The sequence below is a fragment of the Phascolarctos cinereus genome, unplaced genomic scaffold, assembly GCF_003287225.1.
Source record: "Phascolarctos cinereus isolate Bilbo 61053 unplaced genomic scaffold, phaCin_HiC Scaffold_9;HRSCAF=440, whole genome shotgun sequence".
In the NCBI taxonomy this organism is placed as follows: Eukaryota; Metazoa; Chordata; class Mammalia; order Diprotodontia; family Phascolarctidae; genus Phascolarctos; species Phascolarctos cinereus.
In genome coordinates, this window is record NW_027556402.1 from 2619075 (window position 1) to 2635687 (window position 16613).

At 52.1% G+C, this 16613-nt stretch overlaps 1 protein-coding gene across 1 annotated transcript in view; it reads left to right on the plus strand.

Moving 5' to 3' along the window:
- Positions 1-11375: 11375 nt before the first annotated feature.
- PCM1 (pericentriolar material 1) overlaps positions 11376-16613 on the plus strand; it is an 82239-nt gene continuing 77001 nt past the window's right edge. Inside the window, 2 exon segments of the mRNA XM_078148557.1 lie at positions 11376-11468; positions 16261-16380. Of these exon segments, the coding sequence (XP_078004683.1) occupies positions 16285-16380 (96 nt within the window). The 5' untranslated portion in view covers positions 11376-11468; positions 16261-16284.

The window sequence follows — 16613 nt, forward strand, 5'->3', positions numbered from 1 at the left end:
AAAGTGGGAAAGAGTGGAGGAAAAGGTAGCGAACATCACAATCGTATCTGCTCTCTTTCAGGGGCAAATTCAGCCCTGGCCGGTCAGGACCCGCCTGCCTGTCCTCCGGACCTCCCGCTGCCCCTTGGCACTGGGCCAAGGCCCAGCCAGCAGAGGTGAGGGTAACCCGGCCCCAGAAGCTCTCATCTCTCTCAGTTCCATTCTCTCTTTTTCCCTTCTTAAGACTTGAGCCCCGGAGTCCCAGCTCACTTCTCTCTCTGGGGACACTTCTGCTCCCTCTTCCTTTTTGGATGAAAAGAGAAATGACTATTTTCAGAGAAGTCCAGACTCAGTGTTTCCAAGGGGTCCCACAGACAAGCCCTGAAGACTTGACCTCTTTCTGTCAGCAGATCTGGTCTCTGATGACGGCTGCATTCATGTAGATGTACACGTGTGCAGCCGTTAGACTGGGAACTCCCTGAGGACAGGCACTGCTTTTGTTTCTCTTTGTATCCCCAAGCCACACACAGTGCCTGGCATGTTAGCAGGAGCTTACGAAGTACTTGGTCATCAGCAGATGTGGCAGAGACTGGCCCGAGGGGAGAGGCCTTTTCTTTGACCACACTGAAATGCAGAAATTGCTGCGAGTACCACCATGACTTTAATGAACCCCTGCAAAGAACCCTTACCGCAGCAAGAGGCGGGGTTTAATGGACAAGACAGGAGGAGCTTCCTTAATCACCTTCTGCATCTTTTCAGTCAGTCGGAACATCCGAGTCTGGCATGTTCTCCTTTCTGACCCCTTTGCTACTGTTTGCAGTTTGTTCTGGGGCTGCCAGCGATTGACTCCAGTTCCAGGAAGGTCGGCAGGCTGTGTTTGCTTTTGCCTTCCCCTTTCCCAGTGTCTGGAATCCAGCCCTGGCCGCGTTTGTCTCCGCTGCCATCACACGCTGTCCACGGCTCCGTCGCTCGGGGGTCAGCAGGCAGCTCATGGAGAACATGGACCTGGTCTTCCTAGTGGATGGGCACACATCGAGTCAGCGGGGCGAAGGCTGTGAATGCTGACCACCAGAAACGGAGCAGGGGAGCGATTATCTGCAGAATTCAAGCCCAGAACCAGACAGAAGTCATGTCTTGGTATGATTGCCTCAGCTCCCCACTCGTCCCAGCTGAAGAGCAAGCTTGATTTCTTAGTCTAGTGAGCCAGATTTCACATGATGGGAAACTGGTTCCTACAGAACCCTCAGAGGAAGGCTTGATGGGGGTGGGGTGGGGTGGACGCACCCTGGAGTCACACAGGACAAGGGGGTCTACAGGGGCTGCACTCTGCCTCTGAGAGAAAATCCACCCCCTCAAGGATGCGCCCTGGCTACCACACCTTCCAGATGCCGCTCCATTAGCCTAGCACACTGGAAGTCTGTAAAACATTAGTAAGTAAGCGGCAACATCTACTTGAAAGAAGAAATGAGGAATTTTGGCCAAAGTTTCAAATCAATTCAATAAAGTTATTAAATACCTACTATGGCCCAGGGCCTGCGGAAAGAGAGAAAAAACCAAGAACTCCTGCCCTCGAGGAGCTTCCATTCTTATGGGGGGTGGGGTACAAAATGCACCCAGACAGTTAAGCAGAAGACAAACCTAGGAGGACATGAGCACCGTTAGGGGAACCAGGAGAAACAACACAATGACACTGATACTCCCAAGAGTCACAGCTTATCAACAACACTGACCTCAGTCCTTCCAAGTCATCGTCTGATGGCCAGCCTTGACCTGGATTTGTCTTGGGCTTGGAAGAAGTCTTTTGCCCAACTTCCCAGAGCCAATTCCACTAGGCAGGGGATTCCCAGGAAATCTACTGAGGTGGTTGTCAAAATGGGATGAGGCTTCATTCCAGTCCTGATTCACTTCACGAGGTTCACCATGTTCCCTTAGTAGCTAAAACAAGGCTAAATTCCAGAACACCCCAGAGCAAAGCCTCAGAAAGGACCCCATGTACTTTCATTGCCTTCCAACCAGGAATGTCTTCTGTCTACACTCCTTGCCAGGGGAAAAGCCTGCTGTAGTGGGAGATCTAAAAAGCTCCCTGGGGTGGGCAGCCGGAGATCCCTCCAGCCCTGCCCAGGCAGCCTCTGGCTTTCTCTTCTTGGTCTAGTCTTAGGATGGAACACGAAGGTCACCAGATCCGATCCCCTCTACATGTGCCAATGAGAGCCCATCCCACCTCCCAAGGCAGCCCCTCCATCTGCTTTGGGACATAGTTAGGGAGGTTTCTCTGACTTCCAGCATATCAGATCTAGGGATCAAACAAAAACTAGAGAGGATCCCAGGAAGTAAAGTGGATAAGTTGGATTGTGTGAAATTGAAAACATTTTGCACAAATCAATGTAGCCAAGATTAGAAGAAAAGTAGAAAATGAGGAGGGAGGAGAGATTTTTACAGTAAGTTTCTCTGATAAAGGCCTCATTTCCCAAATACGTAGGGAATGGAGCCAGATTTATAACAGTAAGAGCCGTCCCCCAATTGATAAACAGTTAAAGGATATGAACAGGCAGTTTTCAGAAGAAATCAAAGTTAGCAATAGTCATGTGGAAACAAATGCTCTAAATCACTAATCATTAGAGAAATATAATTTAAAACAACCCTAAGGTACCACCACATACCCATCAAATTGGCCAACATGATGGAAAAGAAAAATTGCAAATGCTGGAGGGGATGTGGAAAAATTGGGATGCTACTGCATTGTTGGTGGAGTTGTGAACTGATCCAACCATTCTTTAGAGCAATTTGGAACTATGCCCAAAGGGCTATCAAACTGTGTATACCCTTTGACCCAGCAATACCAAAAGGATAAAAGAAAAGGGAAAGCTATCTATACAAAAATATTCACAGCAGCTTTTTGTGGTGGCAAAGGATGCCCATCCATTGGGGAACAAGTTATGGTGTATGATTGGGGTGGAATACTACTGTGCTATAAGAAATGATGAGCAGGATGCTTTCCGAGAAACCTGCAAAGACACGAACCGATGCAGAGTGAAGTGAGCAGAACCAGAACATTGTACATATTAACAGACTCCTTGTGTGATGATCCACTGTGAAGGACTTAGCCACTCTGCTCAATACAATGATCAGGACAGTTCTAAAGGACTGCTGACCAAAGAATGGTGTCTACCTTCCCAGAGAGAACTGGTGAGTCAGTGCAGATTGCAGTGTGCTTTTCCCACTGTCTTTGTTTTTCTTGCTTCTTTTGGTAAGATGGCCAATATGGAACTACGTTTTGTGTGACTTCCCATGTATAATGGGTCTAGAATTGCTTGCTTTCTCAAAGGGTGAGGGAGAGGCTAGAGGAAGAGAGAGAATTTGGAAATGAAAATAAAAATAAAATAAAATAAAATAACCTTTTTTTAAGGAAAAAATTCTAAAATTCTTGTCTCTACTTCCTTTTCTCTTATTTCTTAACTGTGCCCTAGCCTGAGTATGACCCAAGGCTCTCCTGGCTCCTTTTCCTCTTCGCTAAGTTCTCTCAATAACCTCATTGCTCTGGTGCATTTATCGATCATCTCTTTGCTGATAATGCCCAGATCTACATATTCAGCCTCGTCTCTCTCCCGAGTTCCAGGCTTCTATCACCAGCTGACATTTCCAGGTGGATGCCCCAGAGACATCTGAAACTCAAGGTCAAAATATACTCACCATCTTTTCCCTTAAACCTTCCTTTCTTCTAAGCTCCACTGTTTCTGTCAAGGGCTCCACTATCCATTCTGCTTCCCGGGTTCCTGACTTCAGCATCGCCCTCAATTTCCCAGTCTCCCTCACTCCCTCACCCCACAAGTCCAAGCAGAGTCTTGTCCCACAAATTCTCCCATCCATGCTCTTCTTCCCTCTGACACCTCCCACCTCAGTTCAGGCCCTCCTCACCTTCACCTGGACAATTGCAGAGCTCTCAAACTTCTCCTCCCATCTCTCCCCACCTCAATACACCCTTCACCCAGCTTCCAAGGTCATCTTCTCTAAAAGCGGCTCTGATCACGTCACCCCCTACTCAATATGCTACAACGGCTCTCCAGGTCTACTAGGAGCAAACACAAACCTCTCTGCATTTGGCTTTTAAAGTTCTTCTCAAACCCATCTTTGCAGCTTCATTGTATATTACTCCCCTGACAGTGCCCAGTGCAGTGCCTGGCATACAGTAGGTGCTTAATAAAGAATTGAGTGACCGAATAATCAAGACAAAATAATAATAATAGCTCACATTTATGTCGTGCCAGATACTGTGCTGAACACTTTGCAGATATCATCTCCTAGACTCCACCAGGCTTTTGGTCGCCAGGTCACTTTTTCACTTTAACGAGATGAGGTAGCTGGGCCCTCTGCACTGCATGTGGGATGCTTTCTCAGAGGGGATCAGGAGCAAACCTGCCTTGCTTGTACAGATTGGTCACCTGAGGGATCGCTGGAAGACTTTTCCTTGTGAAATCACGTCAAACTGTTAGACGTGCACCAAAATGTCATTCTTCGGCTGATCTCAAGGCTAGGATTATGACAGCAACCCTCTTCTGCTTCTGGGCAGCAACCGAGGAAAGTTTTTACAAAGTTCTTAATGAACTAGAGTGGGGTATAGCAGCATCTATATTTCTGAAGTTATTAAAACTTCATAAAACTGAACCAAGCCTTTGGGACACCCTGGAAATATATTCGCTTTATATTTATGTTGCATATCAATTTGTATATATGTTGTCTCCCCCTTTAGAATGTAAGGATCATTTTTTGTATTCGTATTTTTATTTCCACTAACCTCTGTCAGTCAGTCAAAATGCATTTATTAAGCACCTACTAGGGCAGCTTGGTGGTGAAGTGGATAGAATGCTGGGGCTAGAATCAGGAAGACTCATCTTCCTGAGTTCAAACCTGGCTTCAGACATTAGCTGTGTGACCCTAGCTTGCCTCAGTTTCCTCATCTGTAAAATGAGCTGGAGAAGAAAATGGCAAACTACTTCAGTATCTTTGGCAAGAAAATCAGACATAGGAGAACATATACACCAGAAAATACAGAGCAAAGAAGCTCTCCCACTGGTAATGTAAGGGAGAGAGAGAGAGAGAGAGAGAGAGAGAGAGAGAGAGAGAGAGAGAGAGAGAGAGAGAGAGAGAGAGAGAGAGTCCCAGACCTCCCCTAACGGGGAGTTCCCTGAAATCTCTAGTATGACAGGCTGGAGACAGATGTGATGGAGACCCATGGCTCCTCTCATTGTAACGTGAAGTGGGGCTGGCACCACCCGTCTTCTCTCTTGAAGGTGGAAGTCAGAAGCACCAAAAATGACTGCAGAGTGTGAAGAGACTGCAGCAAGTGAAGAGGCTGGAGCTGTCTGTCCTCTCTCCCCACCTCTATTCCACCCCTCACAGCAGCCTTCATCTCCACCAATGAGAAGAGCCCCATACCAATGAGCTCAGGTTACAGAAGAAATAAGACAGGGACCATTTTCTGTCCAAGAGCTGAATCTCGTTAAGTGGCCTCTTGCCCACTTCCTTTTTTTGCTGAATTCCTCCAATGTCATTTGAAAAAAAAAATTAAAATGCAGGAATGTTGATATTCAAGTGTGGCAAAGGTTCCCAGACATGTCTCCTCCAGAAAGTCAGTGCAGAGTGGGGAAGGAGGGAAAAGGGAGGGAAAAAAGGAAGGGAGGGGAGGGAAGAAGAAGGGAAAAAGAGGAGGAGGGGAGGGAAGAAGAGAGAGGAGGAAGAGGAGGAGGAAGAGGAGTAGAAGAAGAAGAAGAAAGAAGAGGAAGGATGAGAAGAAAGGAAGTCCCTCCTATGTGCCAGGCATGATGGCAGGGCTCTAAAGGTAAAAGCTAGACCACCTCTGCTCTCATAGAAAGTCCAGGCTAGTTGGGGAACCACAGGGTTTGAGAGAAGGAAGGGAATTCAATAGTCATCTAGTCCATCCCATTGACAAAGAAATCCCCACTACAGCATATCCAGCAAGTGGTCATGTAGCCTCTGCTTGAAGACCCCCAAGCTGCGGTAGGGTGGGGGAGTCCAGCCCCTTCCCTAGACAGCTTAACCCACCTTCAGTTAGGAATGATCTCAAACCTCAATGTGCCTTTTTACTCCTTCACTACCAAGCTCCTGGTAATGCCCTCTACCCCACGACAGCCTTTTCAGTCCTTCTAGATGGGGCTCATCCCCTGCCCTGCCTCCCCTAGTCTTCCTCTTCTCCAGGCTAAACACCTTCCACTCCTCCAACCGACCTCCATCTGTCATGGGCTCCTAGGCCTTTCCCATTCTTAGCTGCTCTCCTCTGGACCCTCCCCAGCTGATCAATGCCTTCTTAATCTGTGGCGCCTAGTACTCCAGATGAGATCTGATGAGACAGAGTACAGCAGAACAGACACCTCCCTATGCCTGCAAGCCAGGACCCTCTTAATGCAGGCCGAGGCAATCAGCCTCTCCCCTTACTGACCCGCCTCGGATACCCTCCACTGCTCCAGCCCTCCATCTAGGATCCTAGGTCTGTCTCCAAGCCACTCTCCTGGACATTATTATGTCCTATGGGCCTCTGGAGATATCGGAGCCAGGAGATCAATGATGCCCTCTCCCCCAGCAGTGACGCTCCAAGGTATCACCATGCTGTGGAGGTGATTCTGACTGGGTACGCCCCTAGAATCTCCACCCCCACAACTTCCTTGAACTTCCCCACATGGTCACCTGAGGCATCAACCCATCCCAGTAATCCTCTCCACTGGCCTTCCGGTGTGGCCTACACCCAATCTCTCAGTTCTCCTCCGGCCCAGCCCAACCTTCATTGTCCACTGGGTCACTTCCCACCCTTAATTCTACGTAGACCCCCTTCTCTCTTGGCCACGTGGTCCAGGTCTCTGGCATCGGCTGGTCTTTCTCTGTTACCTCTCAATCACCCCAGACTATTTGGCCACCGCTAGACCCTTTCCACAGAGGGCAGCAGGAGAGGGAACTGCAGCCTGCAGAGCTAGGGAGGCGAAGGCAACAAGCCAGGCCTGGGGTGATGATGAGGGCCTGGAACTGCAAGTGGGGCAGAAAGGAAGGAAGACAGACAGAAGCACTTAAGCATCTACTATATGACAAGCACCATGCCGGGTGTGATCCTCACCACAGCACTAAGGCAGGTGATGTTATTAACCCCATTCTACAGGTGAGGAAACTGAGGCAGCCAAAGGGGAAATGACAGAGGGTCAAGCAGCTAGGGAGAGTCTTGAGGCCAAATTTAAACTCAGGTCCTCCTGACTCCAGACCCAGTGCTTTGTCCAATATACCACCCGGGTGCCTCAAGGGAGGAGAAAGGTATGGAACAGAGAGACTGACCCACGCAAACCCTGTCCTTTGTGTCATTCACTTGTTTCAGCTGTCTCCGACTCTCTGTGACCCCATTTGGGCTTTTCTTGGCAGAGATACTGTAGTGATTTGCCATTGTCTTCTCCAGCTCATTTTACAGATGAGGAAACCGAGGCAACCAGGGTGAAGTGACTTACCCATGGTCACGTAGCCAGTCCGTGTCTGAGGCCAAATTTGAACTTGGGCCTTCCTCAACCTAGGTCTAGCACTCTATCCATTGCACCACCTAGCTGCCTCTTGGCAGATCTGCCCTTCCCAGCGGGTTATACAGTGCAAATACTGTCTGACTGCCCCCCTTGCAACGAGCAGAATTTTGGTGAAGCTGCTTCTGGCATGCGAGCCGGAGGGACACTCCTTTCCCTTCAGAGAAGGTCCAAGCAAGGGTGTGCTGGAGCCAGCACAAACCAAAGCTCGTTGTTACTTTTTTTTTTAATTTTTTTTCGATTGTTACCTTTTCAGTGGGAGCATATAAACCTCAGAAAAGGGCAAATGCTACAAATCTAGACTTCTCATTTTGTGGACTGACCTTATAGAGTTTAAAAAGTGATGGAGAAAATAGTAACAATTCAGATTACAATGCGTTCTGGTTGATGGGGGCGGGGCCCAAGCCAAGATCTTTGCCCTTTGCGCCAAAGGGAATCTGACTCACAGGCCCCAGACCCTCACCTCCCTTGAAAGCCCTAGCTTACCTTTAGATCTTATTCAGATGCACCTTGAACCCTTACCCTGAATAGAATCTGGCTCCTGTTTGTCTACAGGACCCGGAAAACCCTTAAACCTTCAAATTTCCTAATCGACTCCCCTCATCTCCCTTTGAAAGCCTTAGCCTGACCTTTTAATCTTATTCAGATCTGGCTCCCTCTTGTCTATAGGCCGCAGAAAGGCCTTCCTTTATCTCCTTTCGAAAGTCCTTGATTTTGTACTGATGCCTTTCAAACTTCTGCTTTCTTGTTCCCTCCATTATCTATTCCCATTGTCTATTCAATCTCTCAGACCTCCCCAATTAGAATTCTTACCTAGACCCTTTTCCCAACCCCCTTCTCTGGCCACCCAAAGTTACTTCAGTATTTAAGATCCACCTTGGCCCTCATTCAGATGCTGAGAATCTCACGCTCAAAAGGCTGAGAACCTCTCATGCCTGCTCGTCTTCACGGGCATCACCTGGCCAATGTGATTTATCACTAATAAACTTTTCCCCTGGCTGAAGAAGACTTGAGTTGAATTCATTCAGCAGGGCCCGGTACCGCAATCTTGGGGTCCCAGCACCCCAAAACCCCTAGACCTCTTCACTGGTGTTGTGTTAAACATTGAACAGCACATCCCTGGCACCAGTATTGTTTGCTGCTGCACACTGTGGGCACGAAGCATCTTATCATCAGCTACATACAAAGGCCTGGGCGCACGGTCTCCGGTTCTCTTCCCTGGCGGCTTTTGGGGGAGGAGCAAGCACTGGGGGCTTCCCAGCATGAAAGAGACATCAGTCCTCTCTCCCACAGGGCTTCTGTGTGTGCATGAATAGCTATGTGACTTTTCTGCTTTGGCCTTGACTTTATTTTTCTGGATTTTATGCGAATGATAATCTTGAGAGCTTTGAAAGGCCCAAGAGCCATCACAGGTCTAGCAACTGGAGTCGACAGCTGCAGGAGCTGCCAGTGGCCACAGGAGCCAAGTGGGAGAAGCTAGCCCAGGGGGGGCTTCAGGTGTGAGCCCCCCCCCCCCGACGTTGTGCACGTGCAAGAAGGGGAGGGCACGCTCTGCACTGAGGAGGAATGTTTTGTGCGGGTCCCTCCAAGCCTGAGCCCACTCTCCAGGGACTGAATGTTGCAGAAAGGACATTGTGCCTGCCTCCTGATTTGGTGGGGCATTACTGTGCCTCAGTCCTTGCTACAGTAAATGTCCCCTTGCAAAAGCTAATTGGCTACCACTGGTTAATTAATATTGAAGACATGGTAACCGTTAAATGATGTTGGGCAGCACTCTGGTGAGGGATTGTAATGGTACTAGAAAACCTGACCCAGCCTCTCAACAGTTACCCCAAAAACTGAGGGGGAGAAGCAGCCCACAGCCCTTTGGAGAGGGTGCCCAGAGAAAGGAATGAGAGAGAGAGTGGGACAAAGGACATCAGACAGGAAGGACGAGAACCAGGGGAAAACAGCAGAACGGAAGCCACAGAGGTTAGAGCATCCTAGGACATGAGAGCTGCACTTAGAGGATGAATGACAGGAAGCCAGCAAGGACTGGAGATTTGGTCTAATCCCTTCATTTCACAGAAGCAGAAATTTGGGTTTCTTCAAGTGGAGGAGACGCTGCACTTCGGGCTGCAGCCACCTCAGGCCCCAGGTGTCCAGAGCCCCCACCTAGGAAGGAAGCAGCCTTGACTTTGTGGGAAACCGCACTTCGAGACAGCAGCAGTAAAGGTTCCAGGCAATCAATGGGGAGGAACGAAGCGTCCCTCATGCTCTGGAAATCCGGGAGCAGAAGCCCGCAGAGGGTTGGGGGGCAGGGCTGAGCAGGACTGGGATGGGCTGAGAGGTAGGAGCTGCCGGTCCACCTGCACCCAGTCCTCCGGGAGCATTCCAGCTCACAGCGCAAAGCTAAGCTTCCTCCCCCCACCCCCCATCTCTTTTTCTGTAGCTCTAGAGGGAAAGCAGCAGCCTTTCTGATCCTCTTAGTGGGAAATCTGTGGATCTTTGCAAACTCCTTTTGTCCAAGTTTGCTTTCCTCCGTGCTATTAAAAACAGTGGGTAACTGCTGAAATGTGTGTGCTGTTTGGCTGCAATGGGAAGAGAGATTGGTAAAAACCTGCAAGTCAGAAGAGCTAAAGAATTGGGTTTTCTTTCTAAAAATTCCCATTTCGTGCTGCCAGAGTGAGGTTTTGCGCTGGGGGCTTGTGTCAAAGCATGAATGGAGACGGGCTGTTTTCGCTAGGGCTTCCTCTCTGGGCATCGAAGTAGGGGCACTGCCGCAGCTACCTGCTGGCAAGGAGCCAGGCACCTGCATCAGCACCCCTCCAGCAGGGTGGGAGAAGGGCCGCTAAGAAGGAAGATCCCGCCCCAAGCACGGGGAGGGGAGGTGGGGGGAAGGGAGGGACAGGAGGAAGAGGAGAGGAGGGAGGAAGGAAGGAGTAGAAGGGGGAGGGAGAGAAGAAGAGGGGGAAGAGGACGTGAGGGAAGAGTAGAAGGGGGAGGGAGAGAAGAAGAGGGGGAAGAGGAGGTGGGGGAAAGGCGCAGGTGAGGGGGGAGGGGAGGGAGGAAAGGGGTAGAGGAGGGAGGGGAGAAGAGGAGAGGAAAGTGGGAGGGGTAAAAGGGGAGAGTGAGGAGTGGAGGGAAGAAGAGGTGGGGAAAAGGGGAGAGGCGGGGGAGGAAGGAGAAGGAGAGGAGGGAAGGGGAGTGGGGGAAGGGGCGGGCCCGGCGGCCAGGCCCGCTGGCAGCCCCCCCAAGGCGGTGAGTCAGCACGCTCGCTTGGGCCGGGCTAACTGCCCGCAGCTGCCCCGGGGCAGGGAGCAGGGATGCAGGTACCCAGGATGGGGAGGTGGGCGCGGGGAGTGCCCCGCCCTGTGAGGTGGGTCTTCCCGCATCCGGCGGGGCGGCAGCAGAGGCGGAGGTCTGAGCGCGGGGGCGGTCACTGGGCGGGGGGGTGGGGTCATTCAGTGTGGGACGGCGCCCCTGGAGGGGGCGTGCTGCCCAGACGTTGGAAAGCCGAGGCACCCCCAAGGGACCGCTCGAGAGACCCCCAACTCGACCAGATTCCGGCTGCACTTCAGCTCGGTGACGTGCGAGTAAGGTCCGCTCCCTCCTCGGGGCCCCCCTTGGCGCTCAGAAGGGGGAACCCTAAGGGGTGAGACGCGTCAGCAGCCGGCCTTCCGCAGGCGGCGCACGCGCGCTCTGCACTCTGGGACGTGTAGTGCTCCCCGCTCCACTGCCGTGACGGCCGCTCGTCTTACGTCACGTCGCGTTACGTCGCATCACATGATCTCTCCCCTACGCCGTCGGCGGCCTGCGTGCGTAGTGCGTGGGTTGCCGAGGCGACGGCGCAGGCCTGGGCGCGCGCCCCTTCCCCTCCCCCCACCTCCCCCCTTTCCAACCACAATGAGCTTCTAAGATGGCGGTTGGCCCGCAGGCGCCGAGGTAGAGGAGGAGGCCGAGGGGCCCAGGAGGTCGGGGGAGGGGGCGCCGGGGCGAGGTGGAGATGCGGGGGGAACCCGGTCAGGGTGCGTGAGTGGGGCCCGCGCGCTGGGGCGGGGACCCCGCGAGACCGCCCCACCCCCATCCCGGGAGGGGGAGGGGCGGGGAGTAAGGGGGCGGTCGCTGCTGACTGAGCGCGTGAGGCGCCGAGGGCCTCAGTTTACCCCGCTGCGACTGTCCTGAATATGTAAATGTGGACACGCCCGGAGGGGACGTGGGCGCGGTGTGAGCCCCCCCAGCCCTGGAGAAGTCCCAAGGCGCCCTCCCCCCCCCCCCGCTCCCCCTTCCCTGCTCCCCTCCCCCTCCCCCAGCCCCGCTGGCGGGCGCGTGCGCAGGACCTTTCCCGCCTTCCTGGGGCGGGGTCCTAGGCTCTAGTCGGGCAGTGTCCTGAGCCTGAGCGCGGCGTTCAGGCCCTCTTGCTGGAGCGGCTCCTAGGTCAGGGGTGCTGGAGGGAGGAGAGGAGGAGAGCCGGGGCTGGCTCTGGGCCTTGCAGGGGCCGGGGAGCCCGGAGTCCCCCCCCCCGCAGAGGAGGCTCCTGGAGGTGGGGGAGGGGCCGGGGGATCATTTGGAGGAAGAAACGCCTGCAGCCGGGGGGGGGGGGGGGGCACGGGGCTGGGCTTTGGAGGAAAGTGTGCGAGAGAGGGAGGCCAGGAAAGACCCAGGAGAAGCCAGGCGCTCAGGTCTGGGGGCGGGCACCGGTGGGAGGGGCTCGGGGTGCCAAGCCGGGGCCTCTGAGGCCGATGGAGTAGAGCCTCGGGTCAGTGACGAGGCCTTGGGCATGCCGGGCCAGAGTGAAGCGGTCTGAGCTGCTGTGGGCACGTGCGGGGTGTCCTCGATCAGACAGATGATGGAGACCGCCGCGGGTGCTGGGACAGTGGGGAAGTCTGATGTGGGCAGGTGGAGTTTGAGATGCCTCCGGAGCCTCCCTCCAGTTTGAAGGCATTGATTGACGTCGGAAGTCCTGGGTTCAAATGCCGCCTGGGGTGGTCACTATTGCGTGACTCACCTGCGGAGCCAGGGCCTTGGAGGCGGCCTCTACAGTCCCTTCCAGCTTGAGCTCTGATCTCAGGTCCTGCGCTCTGTCTACATCTGTGGGGACAGCGAGCGTAGAGCGGGTTCTCCCCTTCCTGGGGTCCCAAACCCTTCTCAGAGTCATGTTTGCAAGTGCCTCCACTACAAGGCATAGGGTGGAAGGAAACAGTGCTCGTGTGGTCGGGAGAGCGGGGTTCGGACGAGGCTGGTGACATTGAAATGGTTCTGTTTGAGCATCAGTTTCCCATTTGTAAACCGACGCTGATGTGGGGCTGGTGGCCACCATGACCTGACCTCTCAGGCTGCTCAGGGCATGTCAGGAGGCGCCTTCTCAGGAAGGTTGTCAAGGCTAAGGACAGCTCTTGGCCGTCCCCTGGAATCGATCTGGATCTGTTTAGAGGCCGTCGTGGCTGAGAGGAAACTGGGGCTGCTTCCTTGGGAGAAGCCGCGGCAGACCTGACCTCTCAAGAAGAGTCCCAAGGAATCACCGAGTCCGCACAGCTTCCCTCCCAGGAAGCCTTGAGTGTTGGTTTTCTGTTTCTGGGTTCCCATTGGCAGCAGCCTCACACTGTATGTTTGGTTACCAAACTGTCCAGAGTAAACTGGACTGTTGTTAAGGAGAGGAGTTACCCAAACAAATAGTTTGATCTTTTGAGAATCCTCCCAGGTGAGAGACTGTTTGTTTCTAGGCAGGTTAAGATTTTAGGTGGCACAAAATAAATATTTAGGGAAAACCCACCTGGCTTGTTTTCCTGCTGTTCCTTTGTGTTCTGTTGAATGCTGGTTCCTCTGGAAACTGGGCTGAAGACGCAGTTGGAGTCAAAAGAAGTCAGTGCTGGCCAAGAGGAAAGAGGAGTTGTCAGAGAAGTAGGAGGGAGCCCAGCACCTTGGAGTGCTGCATTTCAAAGAGGAGGGTGGTCTGTGATGTCTGCTGCTTCCACCCACCCTGGCCAGGGGGGAGTCTCCTGCTGATGGAAGCCATGGGGCCAAGATGGAGCCATATTTGGTGTGTATTGATGCTTGGCTTTTAGCTGGTGTTCTGAGCTGCACAGGGCTTTGGGGGGTGCATAAGCTCCCTCCTAGACTCACTCAGGTGCCCTGATTTGAGAGCACATGACCCCAGCCATAATAATTTGTGACATTTTTAGAATTTGGTGTGCTGCCTTGTCAGCCTCTGTTTCCTGTCTGTGAAATGAAGGTGCTGGATTCAGTGGCCCCTGAGATCCCTTCTAGATATTTACCATCAATATGTGTTCAGTGGCGGTTGGGTCCTTTTTCTAGCCCATTGACATTGAAGAGTAAGAAGCAATAATGGGGATAAAAGACTAAGGATTCATTTTTAAGAAGCCTACTCCAGATTGTTCTTCTGTTTTGCTGTATCTTAGATGTTACTACCTGAAGAAAAGGCAGATTTTCGTGAGAGGGCAGTTAGTAAACTCGGAGTGGGAATCCCAGGGTTGGAGATGTTGATGTGGGTGCTTCACTGCTCATACTTGTAGACTTCTGTTAGCTCATTCATGAAATGAGAATGGGATGGCAGGGTGAGCTGGGAGAAGGAATTGACAAGCTAGCCACCTCCCTTCACAGATGTCCAGGGGCAGAAAAGGAGGTGGTAACTTGCCCCATGCCCTCACCTGGCTGGCTCCAGAGAATAGTTGTTGTTAGGGGTAAGCCAGTGGCAGATCAGGTACTAGTGATGAGGGCAACATTGTGAGAGGCTGAGAAAGCCGAAGCTAAACTGCTCTGGCTGCTCTGAGCTCAGGAGATGGCGTCTCATACCTTTGCTTCCCATTCGGACTGGATTTCTGAGCCCAGGACTCTGGTTCTCTTCTCCAGTGCCATCCCACAAGGATTTCTCAGGCCGTATCCTAGGGGAGACGTAAAGACAAAGGAAGCAGTGCCTGCCTCTGTGGCATTGGGGGTCCAGGACAGACCAAGTGATGAACGTGAGGGGTGAACGCGGCCTGTGGGGGCATCTGAGGCAAGAAGGGTAGGGCAACTTTCCTGGAGATAATGGGTAACTGGAGATAGTAGGTAGGATCAGCTAGAGGAGAGGTAGGGCAGATGTGAGGAGGCGGAGCAGGACAGAATGGGCAGAGAGAGTGGTCCCGATTAGAGGAAGCCTCAGAGGCCAGGCTGAGGAGTTTGGATGGTATCAGTAGGCGGGTGATAGAAGTAGGGAGGTTTGGAGCAGAAGAAGATGATAATCACCTCTCTGGCTAACCCGAGTGGCAGAAGCTGGAGGCCACAAGAGTTATTTGGAGGTAAATGGAAGATGGTAACAGGCCTGTACCAGAGTAAGAGTTTGGGAAGTGATGGAGGGCGCATCAGCAGGGCTCGGGCAAGGAGAGGGGAGAAGAGAGACAGACGGTGCCAACATTTCCAACTTCTGGTGCCTTCCCTCCTGAGTTAACTTTATGTTTGTAATACCTATCACCTGATACATACTGTAATACCGATTTCTTGCCTTGCGAACGGATTGTTTCCTTCCAGCCATGAGCTCTAAACCCGCAACACTAGGATGAGCCGCGTCTGTGCCCTTGGGGGTCCTCATGCCATGGCTTTTTCCTCTCACTGTGGCTAAGCAAGAGTTGGCTAGAGATGAAGTTCCGTTCTCATGTGGTCTCCAGTAGCACTGTAGCAAACTGTAAGTGGGACTTACAGCCTGCTTGTATGGAGAACAGCCCCTAGCATTCAGGTCCATTTATTCCTTTGGTGGTGTGTGCCGAGGTCCCTTCCCTGTACACTGTTTCATTTTATGGACTGAGGAAGACACAAAGCGAATGGAGACTCTAAGAGGGATGGCCGTGATAATTGCCAGCTGGGCAGTGTGTATCATCAGGCTACAATAATGATAAGATTAGGATTTACCAAGTGCCACAGCAGGTATAACTTTGGAGAGTCTAATTCTGCTGTGGCAGAGTGGGAAGAAGAAGAAAAAATGGTTCCTAGTGACTGGCCTGGCCTGGAATGGGAGGACAGTACCAGGCAATCACAGAAGGCTTCCTGGAAGAGGCCCATTGGAGCCGGGCCTTAAATCCAGGAACAGGACAAAAGTGCACAGATGCTTTGTATTGAACACAAGTGAAGGCTCACGAGCGGCTCAAATCAGGGCATGGGATATGTGGTGGGGTGAGGCACAAGGAAAGTCAGTTGTGTCATGACATTGGGCAGGCCTTGAATGCCAGGCTAAGGAGTTTGGGCTTTATTCAGGTGCAGTTGGGAAACCAGTGAAGGGTTTTGAGCAGAAAGGTGACGTGGTCAGATCTGTATATAAGAAAGATTAATTTGGCATCACTATGAAAGAGGAATTAGAAATTGGGAGACCAGTTAGGAATCTGTTGCATTAGTCCGGGCATGTAGCTATGAGGGCCTGAACTAGGGAGGTGGCAGTGGGAATAGAAAGAGGGAGTGAATTTGAGATGTGGACCTAGAATCATGAGGACTTGGGCATGGTTGCATTGGGGAGGTGGTCGAGCTGAGAAAGGCAAGCTGAAAAAGAAGCCTGCCCCCAGGCAGTGTGGCCCTGCGATGTGGGATGTGTGTCTGGCAGCGTCCAGTTTGATGGGCATGATATCCTCTTTGGAGAGCCTTCTTTTGATGGTGGAGCGTCGTTAAAAGAGAATAAAACTTTCTCTTTTTTTATGTACTAAAAAGTCTGTCTCCTGGCTAGATCTGTTTGTAGCTTCTCTTTCCTTTACAGATAATTCTTGATTAATGGGACAGCATGGCCACCGGAGGAGTTCCTTTTGAAGAAGGCAGGAATGGTCAAGATTTGCCAAGCTGGAGTAACGAGAGTGTGGACGACCGGCTAAACAATATGGTACGAGTAGCCTAGAAATCGCAGTCACGTCGGGGGCCGTGTTTACTTGTAGTCACTGTTCCCCAAAGGATGAGCCCAGCTTAGCCCATGAAAACCCTGTCGCACGGATATGTTTATTCTGTCAGGAGAGCAGTATTAAGGGGGCTTAGTAATTGTTGAAACATAGAAGGGACTTTGGAGGTCTTACAGATGAGGAGAACAAGCATTGTGAGGTGACTGAAGTCACCCAGGTA